Raw genomic sequence first — 19922 nt, 5'->3', positions numbered from 1 at the left:
GGCACTCGGCCAGCGGGAAAACGAGAGAGGTGGGGCAACATATGCAGATGCAGAGATACAGAGATACAGAGATACATTTGCATCTGCACATCTGTTCGAGGCCGAAAAACGAGAGGAAAAAAGGGAGAACTGCAAGAAAAACAAGCATTTAAAATCGCTTTATTGTTATCCAGGTGGCAAAAGGGGAGAGGGGTCGCAACGCAATTAGCCGCGGATTCGGGGGATCGGCGGACAAGTTCCCAGCGCCACTGTTGCGGCAGCAGGCCAAATTGAATGTAATAAGAAAATGCAATAAATTCTCGCAAAAGCCAGACAAAAACGAAATGGGCCTCAGTCTTCACCAAGTCGATGGGGAAATACCCTTTACAGAGGAGGAAAAATTGTATCCACCAAGATATTAATGGAAAGAATGGGTTAAAAGAAGATATAACAAGTACATGAATTTTAATATAATTAGATTTACGTGTAGACCTTAATATTATACCAATAATATACTAATAATTTTATAACGTTTGCCTTTAGGTATAGAAAAATAAGACCACATAAAAATTACATCATTGATATTGGAGAACAGAGAAGCTAATCAATCAGGTTAAACAATATTTTGAGCAATTATTATTTGATCGATCTTTAATTTATTTATTTTTATTTATTATTGTTTATATTATATTATATTTATTTATTTATTATTAAGAAAGACCAAAAATATATTTTTTGACTTGTATTTTTTTTAACATGATAACTAATTACATCTGATATGTTTTGTACCAAAAGCATGGCTTGATATTCATACGGATATTTCCTTTCATAAACAAAATCATTTAAAGATAAAAATAATTTTTCTTAATTTAAAAAGTTATTGACTGCATCGTATAAAGCTAAAAATAATTGTTTGTATTATACAAAATTATTCACTTGCACTACTTAATCGTGACGACAGTGCAAAATAAAGTGTTGACACACCATAAAGACGTTAAAAAAATAATTTAAATAAGCAAAAAACCATAACGCCGGTTTAATGTCCGTCGTCGAGCGGTAATTAAAAGTAATGATTAACCATTAATTGGTAATGGCGAGTTTTCGTGGATTTTTTCGTTGTGCACCAAATAGATCAGCATTTCCACTCGACCGCCGCCCCAGCAGCGCGATCAATTAAGACGCAAACAAAAACCAATCGCTGCCCGCTGCACAGTGGGCCTGATCGGGGCAAAAGTCACTAGAATTGCGCCGATTTCACGACCGTCAAAAGAGCAGCGGCTGCGACGCGACTGCGAATGCGATCGCTTTTGTGGGGCAGACAGAAGCGAATTGTATCTGAGAGATACGAGTTCGCCGACAGTCCAAAAGTTCGACTGAACGGGTCGTGGGGAGCGTTTTTTCGGTTTTTTTTTGTTTTCTGCGGCAAATGGCAAACGGCCACCGATTGAAAAGTGCCGAAAAATATAACAAGACCGGGAAACGAGTAAAAATAAAAACGAATGTAAACTCTCACTGGCAATCTAATTGTTTGGACAACAGCTGGAACATTTGAATATAACAAAGCAGCGAAATCAATTGGTTCTTCCGCATTTTAGCCAAGAATTATACATATTTAATGGCATTAACTATAATATTTATTAAATAAAAGAAATGAAGTTTAAATTAATAAATAACTAAAGCCACGTTAGTTTGCATGTGCATTAATACAAAATTATTAATAAACAACCACAAAGAAATGTCAAATAAACTGCAAATACATCCCCAGTTTTAATATTTATAAAGCAAATCATCAATAGTGCAAAGTGAAAAATGTGTATAAATGGTAGTTAGAATTGGCATAAATCGTTTGCATAAATTAAAACATTTTAGTAAACAAATCGTTAATCACCATCAGTGGCGAAATGTGAAATGCGCGATAAGATTGGCTTTGTTGGTTTGATTGTGAGCTTGATTGCCACAATTTGTGTCAATTATGCGTGAGTGACACGCCCTTTTGTACCACCGCCCACGCTTTTAATTGAAATTTGTCTGTTTTTTGTCGTTTCTGCCGGTTTTTCGTGTCTTGTGTGCGTGCGAAAAATGCCCAGTTTGCGCTGATAAAGAAAATTAAAGCTGCACAAAGCACTCGAAGGCGGGAAATGCCAGGGAAAGCGGGAAAAGCAGCCAAGCAAAGGCAATAACAAAAAACCAAGGCCCTGAGGGCAAAATAACACAAGCAAAAAAAGCAGAGCAGCCGAGTGAAAGTATGGGATTCTGATTGGAAATTACCATTTGAGATACGAATCGATTTAATGATGATTTAGCAGGTTTGGGTTTCCAGCAGCCACCGCTTTTAAGACCCTTACAAAGTGTTCAGATGTGGGCTAAGTGCACTGGAGCGATTCTCAGAAATGAGCCAAGTGTCGAAATAATTTATTGGTTTACAATTAGGGGGGATTAGCACATTGGGATACCCATTAATATGGTTTCCGATGAATAACATTTGTGTGGTCATGGAATTTAAGCAAATTGTTATCTACGAAACAAAAATATTTATTTGGCTTATTTTTCATTCACAAATCTTATGAGTAATATATTTTGGATATGCGTAAATTACCATTATTAAGTTCAAAACAATCTGCTCATGCTTGTTATGAAAAGTATTATCCACTTTCAAAAATTTGCCAGTGTGAATAAGCGTTTCCGGTTCCAATTCGAGTTAATATAAATTAACGAATACATAGTGAATGCAGTTTAAACAATTTAAACCGACATTTCCATTCGTGAACAATTCAAGCAAAGTGTGGGGAGGTTTATAAAAAATATCCAAGAGGCAAGTCGACTGTAAGATGCCCTCTAACTTCTTATGCTTCTTATATTCTGGCTTAACAAACCAATAACTAGCATACCCCAAATACTGTATGATGTACAAAATAGCTTGCCGCCGAGAAAATACTTCAATGGGTTTTAATTGCCTTGCTTGCAATTGAAATTTATTGCCCAGTGTTTGCGATATCTAAAGCAAATTATTCATAAATTACTATCTGCTTGGCCGAGTGACGCCAGCATTATCAGCTATCTACTGTGCGATATTCCGCTTTATCTATGCAACCGAATTCCGATGGCTTTCAACATGCCCATTTACATGTCGACCGACCAAGCAATTGGCAATGGGAATTTACCACAATATTTTATCTCCAATTTTGGGCGAGCGTATGTGTGCGTTAGGAGGGGTTATTTATTCGCCCGCCCAAATATTTGGTATTTCTATTAGAGCCAAACCGACCGACTAACCGAAAAGCGAAAATGTTGTGATAGTTTATGGTCTGTCCGTGTCTCTGGCAGATAAATAATTATTGCATTAGCCGCGAAAAGCGTCCGAACCGCTCTCGATTCGATTCGTTTCGTATCGTAGGAACGCCCCAGCTTGATTTTGAGCCGGGCCGCGAAACGTGACACTTGGCTATCAGATGTGGCACCGTGGCTAAAAGCGGGGGCATGTGGCACGTAACAGGTGGGCCAATGGGTAGTGGGTAACAGGTAACAAGCAACCACGCCGAAGGTTGCGGTTGGGCAGATGTAAGCGGAGATCCGCCCACATCGAGAATTTATCTCATATCCTCTGGTTCGGACGCCAAGCCAAACACGCTCACAAAATTGGTCATAAATAATGGAGTGGTAAATACATAAATTAGGGCTATAAATTACCAATTTTAAGTTCAACTGAGTGAAAGGAAACCAAAACCAAATCACAACAAGATTGTTAGGTTAGGAACTGATATAAAGTCTTAATGTATTTTTGTTTATATCAGACGAACCCTTACTTAATCAAATTCATCATTATAAACTTGACGATAAGGCGGACTTGCCTTTGAAAAATATAAGGATTAACCTTATTACTTTTGAGTTGCAATAAACAAGCTTTAAAATATGAGCAATAAATAATGGAGTCCAATCACTCGTCTAAATAGCAAGTGGAACGGAAATATTCCACACAACACACATTAGCAAATATTTCCACAAAATTTTCCTAAAAAATGTGTACTTATGAATTCTTCCAGTAATTATTCGATATTGATCTTTATCTGGTTTATGACTCTTAGCTTTTATATGGCGCGTCAATGGGTGTTGTGCAATAATGATATAAGTACGTCAAGGTAATTAAAGCTTAAAAAGAAATAATTATGGTTATAGTATTTTTATTTTTATCTTATCAAAAGTAACTTTATAGACAACTTATTAAGCTCCACACAGAGAAAATTCTGACGTTTTCGTCTGAGTTAAAAATGTTCTTAAAAATATAACGACATTTTTGAAGATGAAAATGGTTTCACTTTGCTTGAATCAATCATCAAATAAACTAAAAGTCTAGTCAGTAGTGTATTCTTATCAAAAAGTTTTAAGGTAAACTCAATTTAACTTTTCTCTTCTCACCATTTCGTTCTAATATTAAGAGCATTGATACCAAAATGTTCATAGAAGGTTTTTAAGAACGAATGTTCTCAATTAAAGAACAATGTTCTTGAATATTTCTCTCTGTGCAGATGTATATCTTTCTGTAAAGCATATGTTCAGTTAAAGTTCGTTAAAAATATTACTGATGAGATTGCTCTCCCTAAAAAATTTATATCTTTTTTATAATACTTACTATATCCGCTATATAATCAAAAAATGATATGTTATAAAGCTTATTTTTGGTCCATGGTTGCTATATAACGTTGGTAACCAGTAGCTTTGATAGTTAGAGATCATGTTCCCTATCACTTGGTCCGATCAGCTGCGAAGGGGATTCCATTTCCAAATCGAATCAGCTCTTTTTCGACTTTTTCCACCGCAAGTCCCCGCGAAGTGGGCCCAAAACCGGCTGGCCCGTGACCATTTAACAAGTTTCGTTCAGTCGAATCAATTAGCGCTGACGATCGGATCGCCAAGAGCGTCATCGGGGGCTCCAGGGTCTGACGTTTTGGATCGTTTCAGATTCAGTTTTGGGTTTACTTATGTTAATCAGCTGGCCGGGATGCAAATGAGCGTTAACAGAGCCGCTGCTTTGGGCTAACAGAGCTCCCAAAAGCTCTCTACGGATATTTTGCTCCAGAAAATAAAGGCAGTCGGTTGGCCAGAACGCGTTTGTGACTCGAGCGAAGCGCACGTGCCGGGAAAACGATACGAATTCGCAGAGCCCAGAGGCCAAGAAAGGAAAAGCTGGGGAAAAACTGCCCCTACATTTTCCAGCAGTGTGTGTGTGAGTGAGTGCGTGCGAGAGGCAGAGGAAATCTTGTGTAACCCGCGGAGAGGCAGTGGGAAAGAGAGAGGGCGACAGCTGGGAAATTCACCACAGGCCATGGACTTGGATTTTCCGCTCGTGTGAAAATGTATTCGCACGCTCACTACGTTTCGGTACGCCACCAAAGGCAGTTGCTCCTCTGATTTTCCCGTCTCGTGCGTGTAGTGCAGTGTAGTCCCAATAAGACCAGTCACAGAAAGTCATTGCTGGAAAAGTAAACAAAATAAACGCCAAATGCCGATGGCACAAGTGCTTGAAACTAGAAATTTAACTCCCAAATACTGGGCTCTATAAACCAAAAAATACCTCTCATGAGAATAGCAGAAAAGCGGTCATAACTATTACAGCCATTATGGTTAAAAAAGTGCCCTAAAAAGCGGAAAACAAAAAACAGCGCAGCCAAGTGATACGGAAATGATAGTAACTGTTGCTTTTCGTTGGCAAACACAATTGTATCTGTGTTACAGGAACACAGAGCTTCAATCGAGTCCTTTGTGGATTTGTGTTTGCGATTCCGTCTTTGGATTGTGGCATCAATCAATGTGAACTCTGCAGATTTTGTATGCCTAGGCAGGGTAGCAAAAGGGTTGCTTTAACTATTAAACAGTTAGATTAAAGTGGTAGAAAATAAGGAAATTTAAAAAATAAAAAAGTATTTACATTTATCAAAACGCTTTCAATTAATTTAAATATAGCCTTATCAGTGTGTTTTAGCCCTAACACATTTAGAGTAGCAAAGGCCTAATGACACTAGCTTGAGACTTGGGAAACTGACTGGATTTATTTTAAAAAGTCAAGACAACCTAACTTCAATATATAAACTAATGAGATGTAGATATGCTGGTTACCACTTCTCTCTAGGTTTTTAAAATAGGTCCAGACAGTTAAACAAAAATTAAGCAAGTGTCATAGGGGCTTAAAACAAAGAGCACACTACGTATGCTTAATTTTTTTATAGATAGAACTAGGGTCAAAATTAAAAACTTTAAAAAAGTGTGATACAGAAACTGTTTAGGGAGTGGTAACAAAGTGAAACAATAAATAAAGAGATTATTAAACTTATCTATAGCTGTTTAAAGCCATACCAAATGGATTTTTGGATAGATCACGAGCTACAAAATGACCAAAAATTGTTATTCAGCAGGCAAACGAGGAATGCAATCTAATATTTATGCGAGCGTTGTGAGTTCAAAACAAATATAGGGTGTACCCCGATCGAATCCCGAATTGGCCCACCTGCACAGGTGAGAGCAGTGGCCAGCAAGAACGTGTCTGTTGGCGAAGCACACAAAAATTGGCGTTGCAAAAATTTCGATAAAGCTGAAAAACAAAAGCAAAACATTGAAATAAATATTATTTCGTTTGCACTTCGCTTTTTTATTTGCACGCGCGTCTCTTTTTGCGGGGAAAAATAATATTATTTGCAAAGTTCTTATTTAGCTGCCAGCCCCCCAAAAACCCCTTCAGAAATTCAGAAATTCAGAAATTTGTACAATCAACCGTCGGCGCATTAAAATTAATACTAATTATGAGCTTGTTTGCCCGTCTACCGGTGACATTTGCCTGACTTTTTGTTTAATTGCTGCGCTTGTTATGAGAAAAATCAATTGAAATCGATGCGAGTGGGACGCGAGTGAAAAATAATTAAATAAACGGCCGAACGTGCGGCCAGTGATTAATAAAATTATGCAAATCGCTTTGGGCATCTCGTTTAAAGCGGGCATCTCAAGTCCAGTTTTTGCATCGTTATTTTCTCGCATTATTATAGGATGACATTTAGGGCCTAATAAAAACACGCCGAGAACTAAAACTGAAAATCAATAAACACAAAGCCAACCAGCCAGCCAGCCAGAGAAGTACGTAACAAGCCAAATGCGGCAACAACAAGTGAGCAAGTTAAAGAACCTTTGCGATTTGTAAACGCTGCGAAATACCCGTCGAGCTAAAAAATAGAAGAAGGTAAAAAAGAACATTTAATAGGCGAACAATGTCGGAGGGCAGCGATAACAACGGGGATGCCCAGCAGCAGGGGGCGGAGGGCGAGGCCATGGGCGAGAACAAGATGAAGTCCCGCCTTCGCAAGGGAGCCCTCAAGAAGAAGAACGTCTTCAATGTCAAGGATCACTGCTTCATAGCCCGGTTCTTCAAGCAGCCCACGTTCTGCTCCCACTGCAAGGACTTTATCTGGTGAGTTTCCTATCTGTAGTATGTAGCATCCCCAAGTTATGGAGCCCCCCATCACCCAAACATAGAACCACCCACATATACCCATAGAAAACTAAACCCCCCTCCCTTCGACGGCACTTGTGGGTCTACCAAGCATGGCCAGCAATGCGTCCACATAACATCAGTGGTGGGAATCGATAAATGTATATTGACAAGGCGAAAGAACTGAGCAACAATAGCGGAATAGCGCAAATAATAGAGCCACATGGCAACAAAAACAAAGCACCCACAATGGGTGCCAGTGGTCAAACCCAATTTTTAGATAAATATCGAATTAAGTCTTTGGTCAGCATAGCACTCCTGAAGGTACTTTGTTCCAGGCCAGGCACTACATTTAATAAAAGATTTCAGTTGTTCGAAATATCCACAAAGGTGTATCCACAAATGGGCAATCCGGTTTAAGTGCATGCATTTATAGTATTTATTCAGGGTTTTGTTTATCATCACAAAAAGATTAAAGTTGGCTTTCTTTGCTTTTACTAAAATTGTTGTTTAGATTGCATGGTCAACAGTAGGTACATATCTTAAGTAAAGAACACAGAAGTGACAATCTAAAGAAATTTTACTGAAAACTTAAAACAAACAAATAAAAACCAATTATAATTAAATTTAAATATTCAATGCTGCCAAAGTAAATTATTACATTTCTTATTAAGATTGCATAGTTGTCTTAAATAAGAAAACGGAAATGGCAATCTAAAGAAATTAAACTGAAAACTAAAAACAAATTAATAATGGCCCACTCAATTTAACTTAATACAAAATGCAAACAAAATATATTCAAAACACAATTTCTAATAAAGCTAAAAATTCATTTAAGCAAGAACCGAAAAAATGCATTACTTGCCAGATTTATTTAATTAAGATTATTATTCCTCATTTATTTAAGGGGTGTAAAATATTTGACAAATAGAAAAAATTTAAAAGCTCTATTTACTAGAAATATTAAAAGGAGAAAGGTATTTAATAAATTAATCCCTGCAATTAAGAAACTCACATTTAGTGAGCAACTTATTTATAACGTTAACAAAATAGTTAGTAAAATCAAATCAGGATTCCGATATGAATAGTACACATTCTAAAAATTCAAAAAAGTTAACTTTAATTAAATAAATTTGTTTTAATTTTTAAAATCTGTTTGAAAAAGGTTGTACCCCAAGTAAACAGACCCCTGTACCTCCAGTCAAGTAATTCCCCTCAAAGACTTGTTGTTTTAGCTGGTCCTAAAGTTCAACCTGAAGCTACAACAAACCAGCAAAAACAAAAGCTAACCTGTGTAATATTTAATTTAGGTAAGGCTGCCGAAATCTGTCTTAATCCATTGTTGCTCCCTAAGCAAAAACAAACAGAAGGGCAGGGTAAAAACACCGAAATTATGTGGGGTAACCTGTTTACTTATGGCAGTCCTGCCCGCCGAGACCCAGAATTCACTTCCTGGCCTGCCAACATCCCCGTGGATTATAAATCAATTTCATGCGCATTAAGTTCCCCCTCGAAAAAACTCCTCCGTTGAAAAAAACACATTTGTTGACATGAATTTTGAACAGAATTTTGGTTTTTGCAGCGGTTATCAGTCGGGATATGCCTGGATGTAGGTATTCTAAAAGGATCTACTTTACTCCATTCATTGCGTAATGCTAGAGAATCGTGGTAGAATTTCGAATTTGAAAATCGTTGTAGAATTTCCATCAAAGAAAGTGGAAGTGTGTCGTGTGGCCCACACAAATTAATTAATTCGCCACTTAATATTCATAGTCAGAGTTGCCCTCCAACCACAGACACTTTGACGAGCCATTCCAGGGATATTAATTCATATTTAATAAACAAACACACTCGGTCTCTGCGCAAAGTGTCATAATGCCGCATCGCTGCGATGACAATTTAAAGCCAGAGTCTAATTAATGGATATGGAAGTCGCTCGCACAAAGCGCAGCCAATTTATTAAGCTTGTCTTGTGACTCTAGTCATCGCTTTGGGCTCTTTAGCTAATTGTCGGCCAAGACATTTTGGCAATAATTAAATTAATTGCTGTTTAAAATGCGAAACCAGCCGCCAGCATCATCGATCTATGCCCATAAACCTGGGTGGTTCCAAAATCGAAATTTTGGCCACCCCAACGCCCAAAAAAGTATCAAGTGAAACAACAAAAAAATCTCTATTCGCTGTTTTGCCGGCACTGCATCATTATTACACGTAATTAACGCGCTTTGACAGCAATACCAGCAAATTGGCTAAGTGCCACGCCCACCGCCGCAAAACGCCTGCTTTTTTTGGTAGGGGGGCTGCAGCTAATTAACAACTCCAGCCACTGTTACACTTGGTTTCGACTTTTAATTAATAGTGCGGGGACTTTGGGGGCACGCACACAGGGCCCAGTGTTGCAAAGAGGCGTTGCAGGCACGTATCTGACGCACCGGGGGGTGGGCGGTTGGTTCCGGGGGTGTGGCTTTGGGGGGCACTGTGGGTGGTGCGGCAGAGCTGCGGCGGCAAAGTGTCACCCGCCTTCTTTTGCGGGTAGCAGGTGAAACATTTGCCGTGTTTACGGCACGTCATTTGCATAATAGCGCGGAAACCGAAAAGGTCACCATGGAAATTCCAGATGGAACCTCGAAATACCCTGAACATATCAATTTGCATTTTGCAAATGATAAGAGAGGGATTAAAAAAAGTTCACTGATTTTACATCATGGTTTTTGAAGTTCTGAATAATTTACTGTTGAAATTAAATATTATTTGGTAGATGACAACATCTTTTATTAATTGAAAAAGTACACTGATAAAAATTTTATAATATACATAAAAATTTGCTATTTAATTTAACATATTTTATTTTACACATATTTATAAATGATTTAATTTTTAAACATATGAGTTTGGGTAGAAAATATTAGACACGACATTAGTCTAATTAACTTTAAGGAGTATAAATCAAATTTCATATTAAAATCAAGATGTAACATCTTTAAAATGAAAAACATGGCAAAATGTCGTTTACTATATTCTCAGTGTATGCAATTTATCTAACTTTAAATAACAAAGAGTAATTTTAAAATGGGCTTCCGATAAGATAACTAAGTTTGTAAGCCTATTACGGCTAATTAATTGGCTAAAATTCAATTGAATACAAAAATGCCACAAATTTTATGCTGTTTAATTTTTAACTGCTAAAATAAATATTTTCCTGCGATTCAGGACATTCCATATTTCTGTTTGATTAATTAATTTAAATTGCAAACATTCTTAACCCCACCATCCCTTTGTGTCAGTTGGGCCTTTTTTCACGTTGTTGAAAAATATGCGCTTAATTAAAAATTGAAATGCATAAAAAAGATGCCTCGAATCGTAGCATAACTGCAGGCGCGGGAAAATTGCTTTTTCACATCATTTGATGGGCAAACAAAAAGCGAGGGAAAAGCCGGGGGAAACTGAAACTGAAAACAGCGAAAAGCCAGAAACAGACAACCTGGTCGGACAAAAGAATTAAAATTAAATGGAAAGTGGAAAGTGGAAAATGCGGGCTCGATGGAGGGAAAGAAACAGAATTATGAAACGAGCCACAATTTCGCACTCGTTAGCAGCGATAACAAATCGCCCGATTTGTGTGAATTGTCCAAGTGGTTACGACCTAATCGGATCAACTTTACTTTGGTTAACGGACCGAACTTTGACCGGGTTTCGGGCCCGTTCGTGCTGAAACTTATTCAACTGCAGTTGCAAAAGTTGGCCAAACAATTTCCACCGCCTCAACTTGCTCCTTTTATAATTTATATATATAGCATATAGTATATATGCGTTTTCCCACCGTGCATGTGAATAATTTGCCTTGTCCCAAATTGCAGTCCGGACTGGACACCAAAGGTTTAGGGGCTTGGGGTGGCCAAAGCGGTTTGTGGTCAAGTCATTTATGGTCGAGGGCTGGGACTCGGCTGGGAGCGGCCTTTTGGCCCTCCAACAGGTCCTGGCCATTAACTAGTGGCCCGAATTGGGGCTGAATGGCTTTAAGTTCTCCATCTAAATAGGCAAATATTCAGGAAACTCTTTTAAAAGGGCTTTAAATATTTTTAAATGTGAACAAGAGATACAAAACCTTTAAAGGCAATAGAAGAAAATTCTTTTAACATTTATAACAAACTTTTGGAACCGTAGACCTACATATATTATACAGCAAAGACCAACAATTAAAAATGTTAAGTCTTAAAACATACCTCTCATTTATTGATATTCGTTCAGATATCAACCAATCAGCTATTCATTTTATTAATATTCCGTTGCAATAGATATTTATGTATATGGTCCTGTGCTATCATGTAAAAATAATTGACACGAAGATCAAACGTGTTTTAAAATATATTCAATATTTGATTTTCACAATAAAAAGTCATTGAACAAGTGTTATTTCTCATTTATAAGAACAAGATTTATTTTTTAAAATAAATCGAAAATAAAATCTTTTGCTTATTTTGGATAACTAAACCGAAATAATATATTTCGTGGCCTCCACTTTCATGTAGATTTATTTTTGTCACTTGATTTTTTTTCTCCGTCGCATAACTTTTAGTGACAGAGTCTGGATTGTATTCATTCATTATTTTCATTAAAGTTTAAAGTAGGTATAGTTTAAAAAAAAACAATGTAGTCTTGTTAGTCTCAAATTCTTCATCCCAAGCATACATTTACTCAATAGGCTAAAGGTATGGACTTACCATAGCTGAATTATTTTATTAGATAAATATATAAAGCGTAGTCAAGATCAAATCAGTTGGTATTTAATCAGTATACTAAATATAAAATCATGCTAAATTGATATTGCAATAATTATCATCATCACTGTTCAAACTTATTCCTCCGCTTTTTACTTAAATAATTACGTAAAGTAATCAGGTTCACTTAGAGTAGTTACGATAAAAGCAAAGCAAACAATTTGACATTTAAGCAAGCCTAAACTGTGAGATTCTATGAATTCCCTGAACCGATTTTATATTGATTATTTTAAACGACCCATGGGGCTGGCGACTGATTGGTCCCCCCTCGCGTAGCGTATTGATTAATGGTGAATTAAGTATTTATGCTAATTGATGTAATGCGAGTAATGTAATAGCTCTGCGGACACAAATTGACTCGTTTCAATTTTTTTACAGGGGCTTCGGGAAGCAAGGATTTCAGTGCCAAGGTAAGGGATCCCCCCTCGGGAACTTCGAGAACTTCGACCTGCAAATAACCCTTGCTACTTTCTCCTTTCTCCGCCTGCAGTCTGCTCCTACGTGGTGCACAAGCGGTGCCACGAGTATGTCACCTTCATCTGCCCGGGCAAGGATAAAGGCATCGATTCGGTAAGTGCGCACCAACACATATGCTAAACAGGACAAATATATATATATGGATATATGGATATATATGTGTGTGCAGGATAAGGCACCCGACTGCAGTTCCATGTGCGAGTGGAGGCGGAACGGGGACTTATTTGCATTGCTTTTAGTCTTTGTGGGCTCTGTCAAATTAAACTGTCATTTGGATTTTCGGTTATGCCGGGCTTCGTCCATCCGTCCATCCGTCCATCCGTCCGTTCCAAAAGTCCCAGCTGTCATGTCCTCTCGTCCCGACTCGCCTGTCAACTTTGCTTTGCCAGCTAAGCAGACTCGGGCTAAAAATGCGAGTTTTCCTTTGCTGCTGGGTTATGGAAAATGTCATTCGGATTTTTTCGCATACATCAAGCTTTCTAGAGTGTATTTATTCAGGCGAACCGCAACACCCAAAGAAATGAGGACTTTCCATATTTTTCTTTATACTATAGTATATGATAATCAGTGTTGGGAAGTTCCCAGATACCTAGGTACCATTCTTAGGAAGTAATGCCTTTCCCAACACTAGTAAAAAAATGTTTCTTTTTCGCTTTTATATTATGATCACAGTTTACGTGATTTTATATAAAATATTAAGTACGTCCCCAAAAAAATAGGTATAAAAATCTTTGATCGGGTCGTAAATATTCCTTAGAATTTTCTTTCCGTGTTCTGCTGACTATCCAAAGGAAAATGCTGTGTTGGGGAGACAAGCAAAATATGGCAGGAATATATAGAGAAAAGAGTCTCAGATGGATTGCGTTTTGGGGAAGGACAGCTATAAAATAGAGTAGTTTTTTCCGGGCTTAAATTTCAGTCCCCCCCCTCCGCCAAACAACGCACATGGAAAATGTAGGAAAAATATTTTAGCTTAAAAGCAGTTGCAAACTTACACTGAACTTATGTAGAGTTTGTCATTTGTTATGTTTTCAGTGCGAAAGTTAAACGCGAATTTGTTAATTTGTCATTGTGCTCTGTTGATTTACCATGAACAAAATTTGTACTTTGTATTCTTTTCCATGTGTGCATCCACCAAAATCAAACCAAAAACTCAATTCGCTGTCCAACTCACGCTGTCACGAAACCACGCACCAAAAAATAAATAAAAAAACACAACAAAACAAAATGAATTCGCAATCGAAATTGAAATTGAATTGAAAATGTTGCAACCAAAAATAAAAATAATCGAATAAAGGACTCACCAAAAACTCAACACAATTTCGAGCCATTCACATACGCAGGACCCACGTTCTGCGATCATTGTGGTTCCCTGCTGTATGGCATTTACCACCAGGGTCTCAAATGCTCAGGTAACCCCCAACCCCCTAAAGCTAGAACCCTTTTTGTAACCCCGATAAGTGTTTTTCCCCTCCGGCTTCTATCTTCTATCTCTAACCACAAAAGTTTTTCGCTTCTCTCTTTCACTTAACTTTTAATCCTTTTCCGAAATACCGAAAAAACCGAACAACCCGAAAAAAACCCCGACTGACTGTGTAAACAATGATGATAATGTGTGTGTGTGTATCTGTGTCGGAATTAAATTTTAAACGCAATTTGACCTGGTCAACAACATGGGAAAGTTTCTTTGGCAGGCCCTAAAAGTTAATTATTTAAATTGTTTAACCTACAAACATACAGATAGGTAGCTATATATATGTGTAAGCAGGCCGCACCTTTGTAAATATGTCGATACACCCGGGCAAAGGCTTCCTTTTTCCGTATATGTATGTATTGCTTTGCTTGCTCTTCACTTTCCCGTACCGAACCGCACCGAAAGTTTTCTCTGTGTGCCACGTGTAACCCACTTTTCCACCCACTTTTTCGCTCATATTCCCCCTCCCTTTTTCCTACCAATTCATTTGCATAATTATGCACATGCCAGGGATACTCCGAGGATTCCAGTGGATGCGGAATGGGCCCAACTTAGTTGCCAAACAATGCTCGTCATTTGTTTAGACATTTTTGTGCAGCTGGCCTGTGATATAAATATAATTTTAATGTCTTTTGGGCCCACTAACAAATTGTGGAAGTGCCACAGATAAAAAGTTTTGCAGGTCGGCCCTGCCTCGAGGTTGCAACAACTGTGGCATGTGCTCTGAATTCCTTATCCCTACACATTTTTTCTAACTTTATGTGTTTATATTGTAGCCCTCAAAGCATTTTTGATACAACTACTATACAAATTACGAAGGTAAATAAAGATATCAGGATAGAACGAAATAATTGTTAGCTTGTTAAATTAATTTTTTATGTTATTAAAATAGAAAAAAAAATAGAAAATAACACTAAAATAAATTTTATATTTCATAAATTACTTTATTATGTTCTCAAAATAGGGATATTTATTGGCTATTATTTTAATCCTCTAATTCGGAACTCTTATAAACTACCAAAGACAAATGATAATATTGTAGAGTTGTCTATACAGTTTAAAGATTGGCTTTATATAGGACTTTTTCAGTCATAGAGTTTAATTTCTAATTTGAAAATATTATATATATCTATTATAGTAATTTTGAAGACCATAAACTTTGTTTTAAAAACGAAATAATTTTTTTTAGTAAAGTGAAATATTGAATGTAAATATCACTAAAATTGTATATAATATTTTTTAGCTTGATTTTTAAATTTGATCTTAGTAAAGAAAAATCTTGGGAATAAACATGACTACATCCCTTTTTAATATTTTTGACCTGGATTTTTAAATTAAACCATGAAACAAATATTTGTTTTTCATTTTTGCCAGTGTATCCCTTTATTAAATACAAGTCAAATGTTTTATGTAATCAAGGTTTACCCCTTGAGTAGTTTGATAAGTATTGTTTCGGCTGCTTTTCTAGAGAAACTGTAACTACAGTAGACCATCTTCCATGTGGCTTGTCAGTGGATCTGGCAATTAATTCACAGCCATGGCAACTGGCCTAATTAGAACGAGTCACAAGTAAACACCTGATGCAGAGCCAATAAAAGAGCATTCTGCGAATTGGAAAATCAAATGTCAATTCCAAGTGTGCCGTCAAGTGCGAAGCCATGGCCATGGCAACCCCTGGAAAATGCTTTCCCCCACCTTCTCACCAATTGTGGCTTTTCCCCCGGCCCCCTGTTCGTGTGTGTGTGTGAAATACAATCTGGCCTAATAACCTTACATGTTGCCTTTGTCAGTTCCTTTCGCTCTTTATTGCATCAAATCGGATCAAATCTATTGCGACAGGTGTAGGCAAATCAATTTTTGCCAAAGCTTAGCTCTTCACACCTGAGCAGAATCGTTTGGGTTTTCTCGAAATTTGATGGTAATTCGTACTTCAAGCGGAAATTGAAAACAAATGCAGTTAGGCTCATAAAATGCCATCATATGGCCGTCGGATCCCCAGCGATATGACCACGTTTAGGAACCCCTGCCCATCTGTTCTTATCTACGTTGTCTGAATAAATGACATGGCAATTTATATTTGCCAACGTTTTCCACCACCCCATTTGTTATCAAGCATCAGTTGTTAATATGCTGGCAGTTATAGTATGTATGCTGGCGTTTTATATACCAAAAATTACATTCAATGGAGTAATGGGAGCCGTCATACCATCCCACCTAGCTAGATGATGATGATAGCGATATGGAAAAGTGGAGCGAAGCGATTTTTACGATGGTGAGGCACAAATTTGTTAGGTGACAGCGAGCGACGCAAGGAATGCTGTGATAAATTTTCGCTGCAAATATTTTTTACAAATTTCTGCGCTGGCACGTGGCAAATAAGTAGGCGTCAAATGGGGGCGTGTTAGCCAAATGAAATTCTATCTGCGTTTAGGCGAGTGTGTGTGAGTGTGCGGTAGCCAAAAGATTTATTGGGAAATGTCTGGCACAGGGTGTTTGTTTACGATGCTTTCATGTGGTGAGGCTGATACTGTGATGTAATGATAAGAATGAAGCACATTTTATACAGTCAAGCTTCAGTGGCTGGAACTTTTATTTTGGGGTGTAGTAAATTGGTTTGGTACATACATATTTCATTTTAATTGGGTCACCAGTGCCTTTTTAAACAAGTATAAGATTAAGGGCTGTAATCATTATAAGAGATACTGAGAGAGACTTTGTTTTATTATTTTCTCTCTAAAAATAATCAATATTTTTCAGTTTTATAACCATTTACCAGGTGTAGTCATTATTTCTAAGCCAAAAAATATGTGTCGCTCAGAAATAATTATTATAATAAGATTATAAAATAATATAACGATGATATTCCTACTCAAGGTGGTATTGAATTCCTGATAAATAACACAAAATCATAATATGTGCGAAATTAAAACGGTTTATTAATACTTACCAAATGGTATTATTATTTATTTGATAGTTTTCTGATTCTTAAATCAAACATATTGGTTATTTTTGATCCCTGGGTAAAAGTTTTCTTATCACTAAACAAGAATTTATGAATAGACATACCAAGTATATATTTTTGCATTCATTTTTATTATTAAAGTTCCAAGCCACATTAGAAATTGAACAGCCCATTCTGTGAGCTATTGAGGTTCCACTGTGCACCCGAAATTCCGCAATGTCGAGGGCCTCGGGACTCAATTCGAGTTTCGGCACCTGTGGCTATCCAGGGTCCCTCAAAGACGAGTCCAATTGGAGGCCGCGTACACACACGTGTTTACCCTCAATGCGATTGCATTTAATCCAAACAAATCCGCCCACCAACGCCCACCCACGCGGCCTTGAGCATGCCCGCCAAAGTATGCAACAACTTTTTTCGTTGCTGCCAAGGACGTTCGTGGGTGTGTGTGTGTGGGTGTATGTCTGTCTGAGTGTGCGAGTGTGTTTGCTTTCCGCTGGTGTTTGTCTTTTGGTAGCAAAAGGATATTAATGGCTGAGCAGCTGTTGAACCTTGGCGGAGACAAACAACAAATGGCTGGGGCCCCCAAAAAAATAGAAGGAAGGACTACGAGTATATATGGGGGAACTACTCAGTGGATGCTCATGCTGGCGCATAATGCTATCAAGTGTCCTTGCCTGGGGCACCACCCACATCCCATCCACCCACCGCAAACTGACACAACAATCGAGGGCGGAATGTTCAACCCACCCACCCACGAAAAAGAAATAACCTTAAAGTTTGCACCCAATGTCACGTGTGAGAAAGAATTTTGTTTGTGTGAGTGTGAGAGCTCCTTGAAAAGGATTAGGCAGCATTTGTCTTTGTGTGCAACCTTCGCTTATGTTCTACTGTATAATAAATATATATATTTCTGTGTATATACCCACTCATCACACTGCCACCATAAGCCCGCCCACATTTTCATTTGATTCCGCTGTTTGTGACATGTGACGGCCAACTTGCAACTCAATTAACGTCGCGTTTATTTCATTAGCACGAAAGCAAAACTGCAGAAGTGGAAGGCATCTGCAACAAAAACCCCCGAAGAGGGTGGCATTTTGGATGTAAACAGCTATTGAAAACGTTTCTGGAAGTCATTAAATTTTTCGATTTAAGCTACCATTTTTTAGAGGTTGAGACATTTCCATCCATGCTAAAAAACCATTTTATCAGTATATCAAATCAAATATTTTCGGAATAACAAGAATCCATTTATGAAAATATTAAAATCCTCTCAAAAACCTATGTATATTTTTTTGTATTAAACATATGATATAGATCGGAAATCCTTTTAAAGATCCTAATATTACTTTCCCAAACTAAAAATATTAAAGAACCAAAAATAAAATATATTGGACCGTTGACTATTAATCCTTATAATTTAGCCCATACCTTAACAAATCTTTATTTAAATCAAACATTATAAACTATGTTGGTGTAACACCATTAAATCATTTTCAGTAGCATCAGCTTTTGTTGCCCATTTCGTGCGTCCTTAATGTCAAGTTCCTTTGTAGTCCTTTGTGTTAATTTGCAATTGCACCTATGTACATAGCTATTACGAACACCTATTCCCATGCCCTGCGTTAATTTTCCATTAGTTTTCTCTTCCAATTCGAATTCCAAACCGAAATCGAAATCGGGCAGGCGCATCAAATGCCCCACAAATGGCAGAATGTCACCTTCCTGTCGCCGACGTTCTGTGACCATTGTGGGTCTCTTTTGCACGGCATCACGCACAAGGGTCTCAAGTGTCGAGGTAAAGTCCCCAGAAGTCCCCCCCCCCCCCCTATATACATAGTATAGCCCCCAACTTGTCGCCGAAAGTGTCCCAACTCATTTGCATTTTTGGTGGCGTTGCCGCAGAGTTTTTAGATTGTTGCAATTTACAATTAGCAGCGCTTTGTTTTCCGCTCAAGTGTGCACTTGTCTCTGTGTTTGTGTTTGCCAGGGTGTGCGTGTGTGTGTGTGTATCTGTGTGTGTGCGGGTGGATGAGTGTTGTGCACACTTGGGCGAATTGTTTGTTGTTGCTTTTGTCACTGCCGCTGACAAGTTTTCCGCCAGCTTTTCCTTTTCGCTTTTCCCGCTGCCTGCAGTTGCTTTTTCTTTATTTTCCTTTCATTTTTCGTTGACATTCTTATAAACTTGTTAATTTCCACGTTATTGCAAGTGCATGTCAAGTTTGCCAAGGCACTTAGTAAATGTTCACTAATTTTAAAGGGTATATTTACGGACTTACGGATTTGTAGATCCCATGTTTAGCGTATAAATTTACGCGTCATTTGGCGTTATTAAGGTATTTGTGGCATGGGTATGTTAGGCCTTTTTTGGTCCACAAATAAATTAATTACGCGCCATTGACCCAAACAAATACACACAAAGACCACCTGGCCCGAAGCAAATGTAAATGTGTGGGTGCCCAAGGCGGAAGTCCCTGGAAGGTGAGCCTCTCATTGTTGTTTACGATTGTATTGTTCCGGCTCCCCGAAATAGTGTCATTACGTATTCTTAATATATTATATGGAATAATCCAAAAATTCAAGTTACAAAATTTATTCATTCATATTTTACCAATTTAATAAAACATTAGGTCTGAAAATATTCTCGTTTAGGTTTAATATATATTCTGAGAGTATTTCATAGAAATAATCAGAATCAAAAAAGGATATTTTACAAGCTACATAAACCGGATTCTTATAAAAGGCAATGAGAAATACTAATATTATATTTGTTCCATCAGA

General features: G+C 37.6%; 1 protein-coding gene across 12 annotated transcripts in view; it reads left to right on the top strand.

The window, feature by feature from the left end:
- Positions 1 to 1362: 1362 nt before the first annotated feature.
- The window catches only part of Pkc53E (Protein C kinase 53E), a 34739-nt gene continuing 16179 nt past the window's right edge, over positions 1363 to 19922 (top strand). The window contains exons 1-7 of one of the 12 annotated variants that reach the window (XM_070994633.1): positions 5068 to 5200; positions 7011 to 7098; positions 7223 to 7429; positions 9033 to 9059; positions 12607 to 12638; positions 12719 to 12798; positions 14003 to 14117. In XM_070994633.1, the coding sequence (XP_070850734.1) occupies positions 7230 to 7429; positions 9033 to 9059; positions 12607 to 12638; positions 12719 to 12798; positions 14003 to 14117 (454 nt within the window). In that variant the 5' untranslated portion in view covers positions 5068 to 5200; positions 7011 to 7098; positions 7223 to 7229. Of the gene's footprint in view, positions 1481 to 5067; positions 5205 to 5367; positions 5457 to 6426; positions 6487 to 7010; positions 7430 to 9032; positions 9060 to 12606; positions 12639 to 12718; positions 12799 to 14002; positions 14118 to 18827; positions 18940 to 19922 lie in introns of those variants that run through there. The other 11 variants (XM_070994634.1, XM_070994635.1, XM_065863802.2 and 8 more) reach the window with 11 other exon arrangements.

The sequence above is a fragment of the Drosophila suzukii genome, chromosome 2R, assembly GCF_043229965.1.
Source record: "Drosophila suzukii chromosome 2R, CBGP_Dsuzu_IsoJpt1.0, whole genome shotgun sequence".
Lineage (NCBI taxonomy): Eukaryota > Metazoa > Arthropoda > Insecta > Diptera > Drosophilidae > Drosophila > Drosophila suzukii.
Note: the sequence above shows the minus strand (reverse complement) of the source record. Positions and strands in the feature narration are given on the sequence as shown.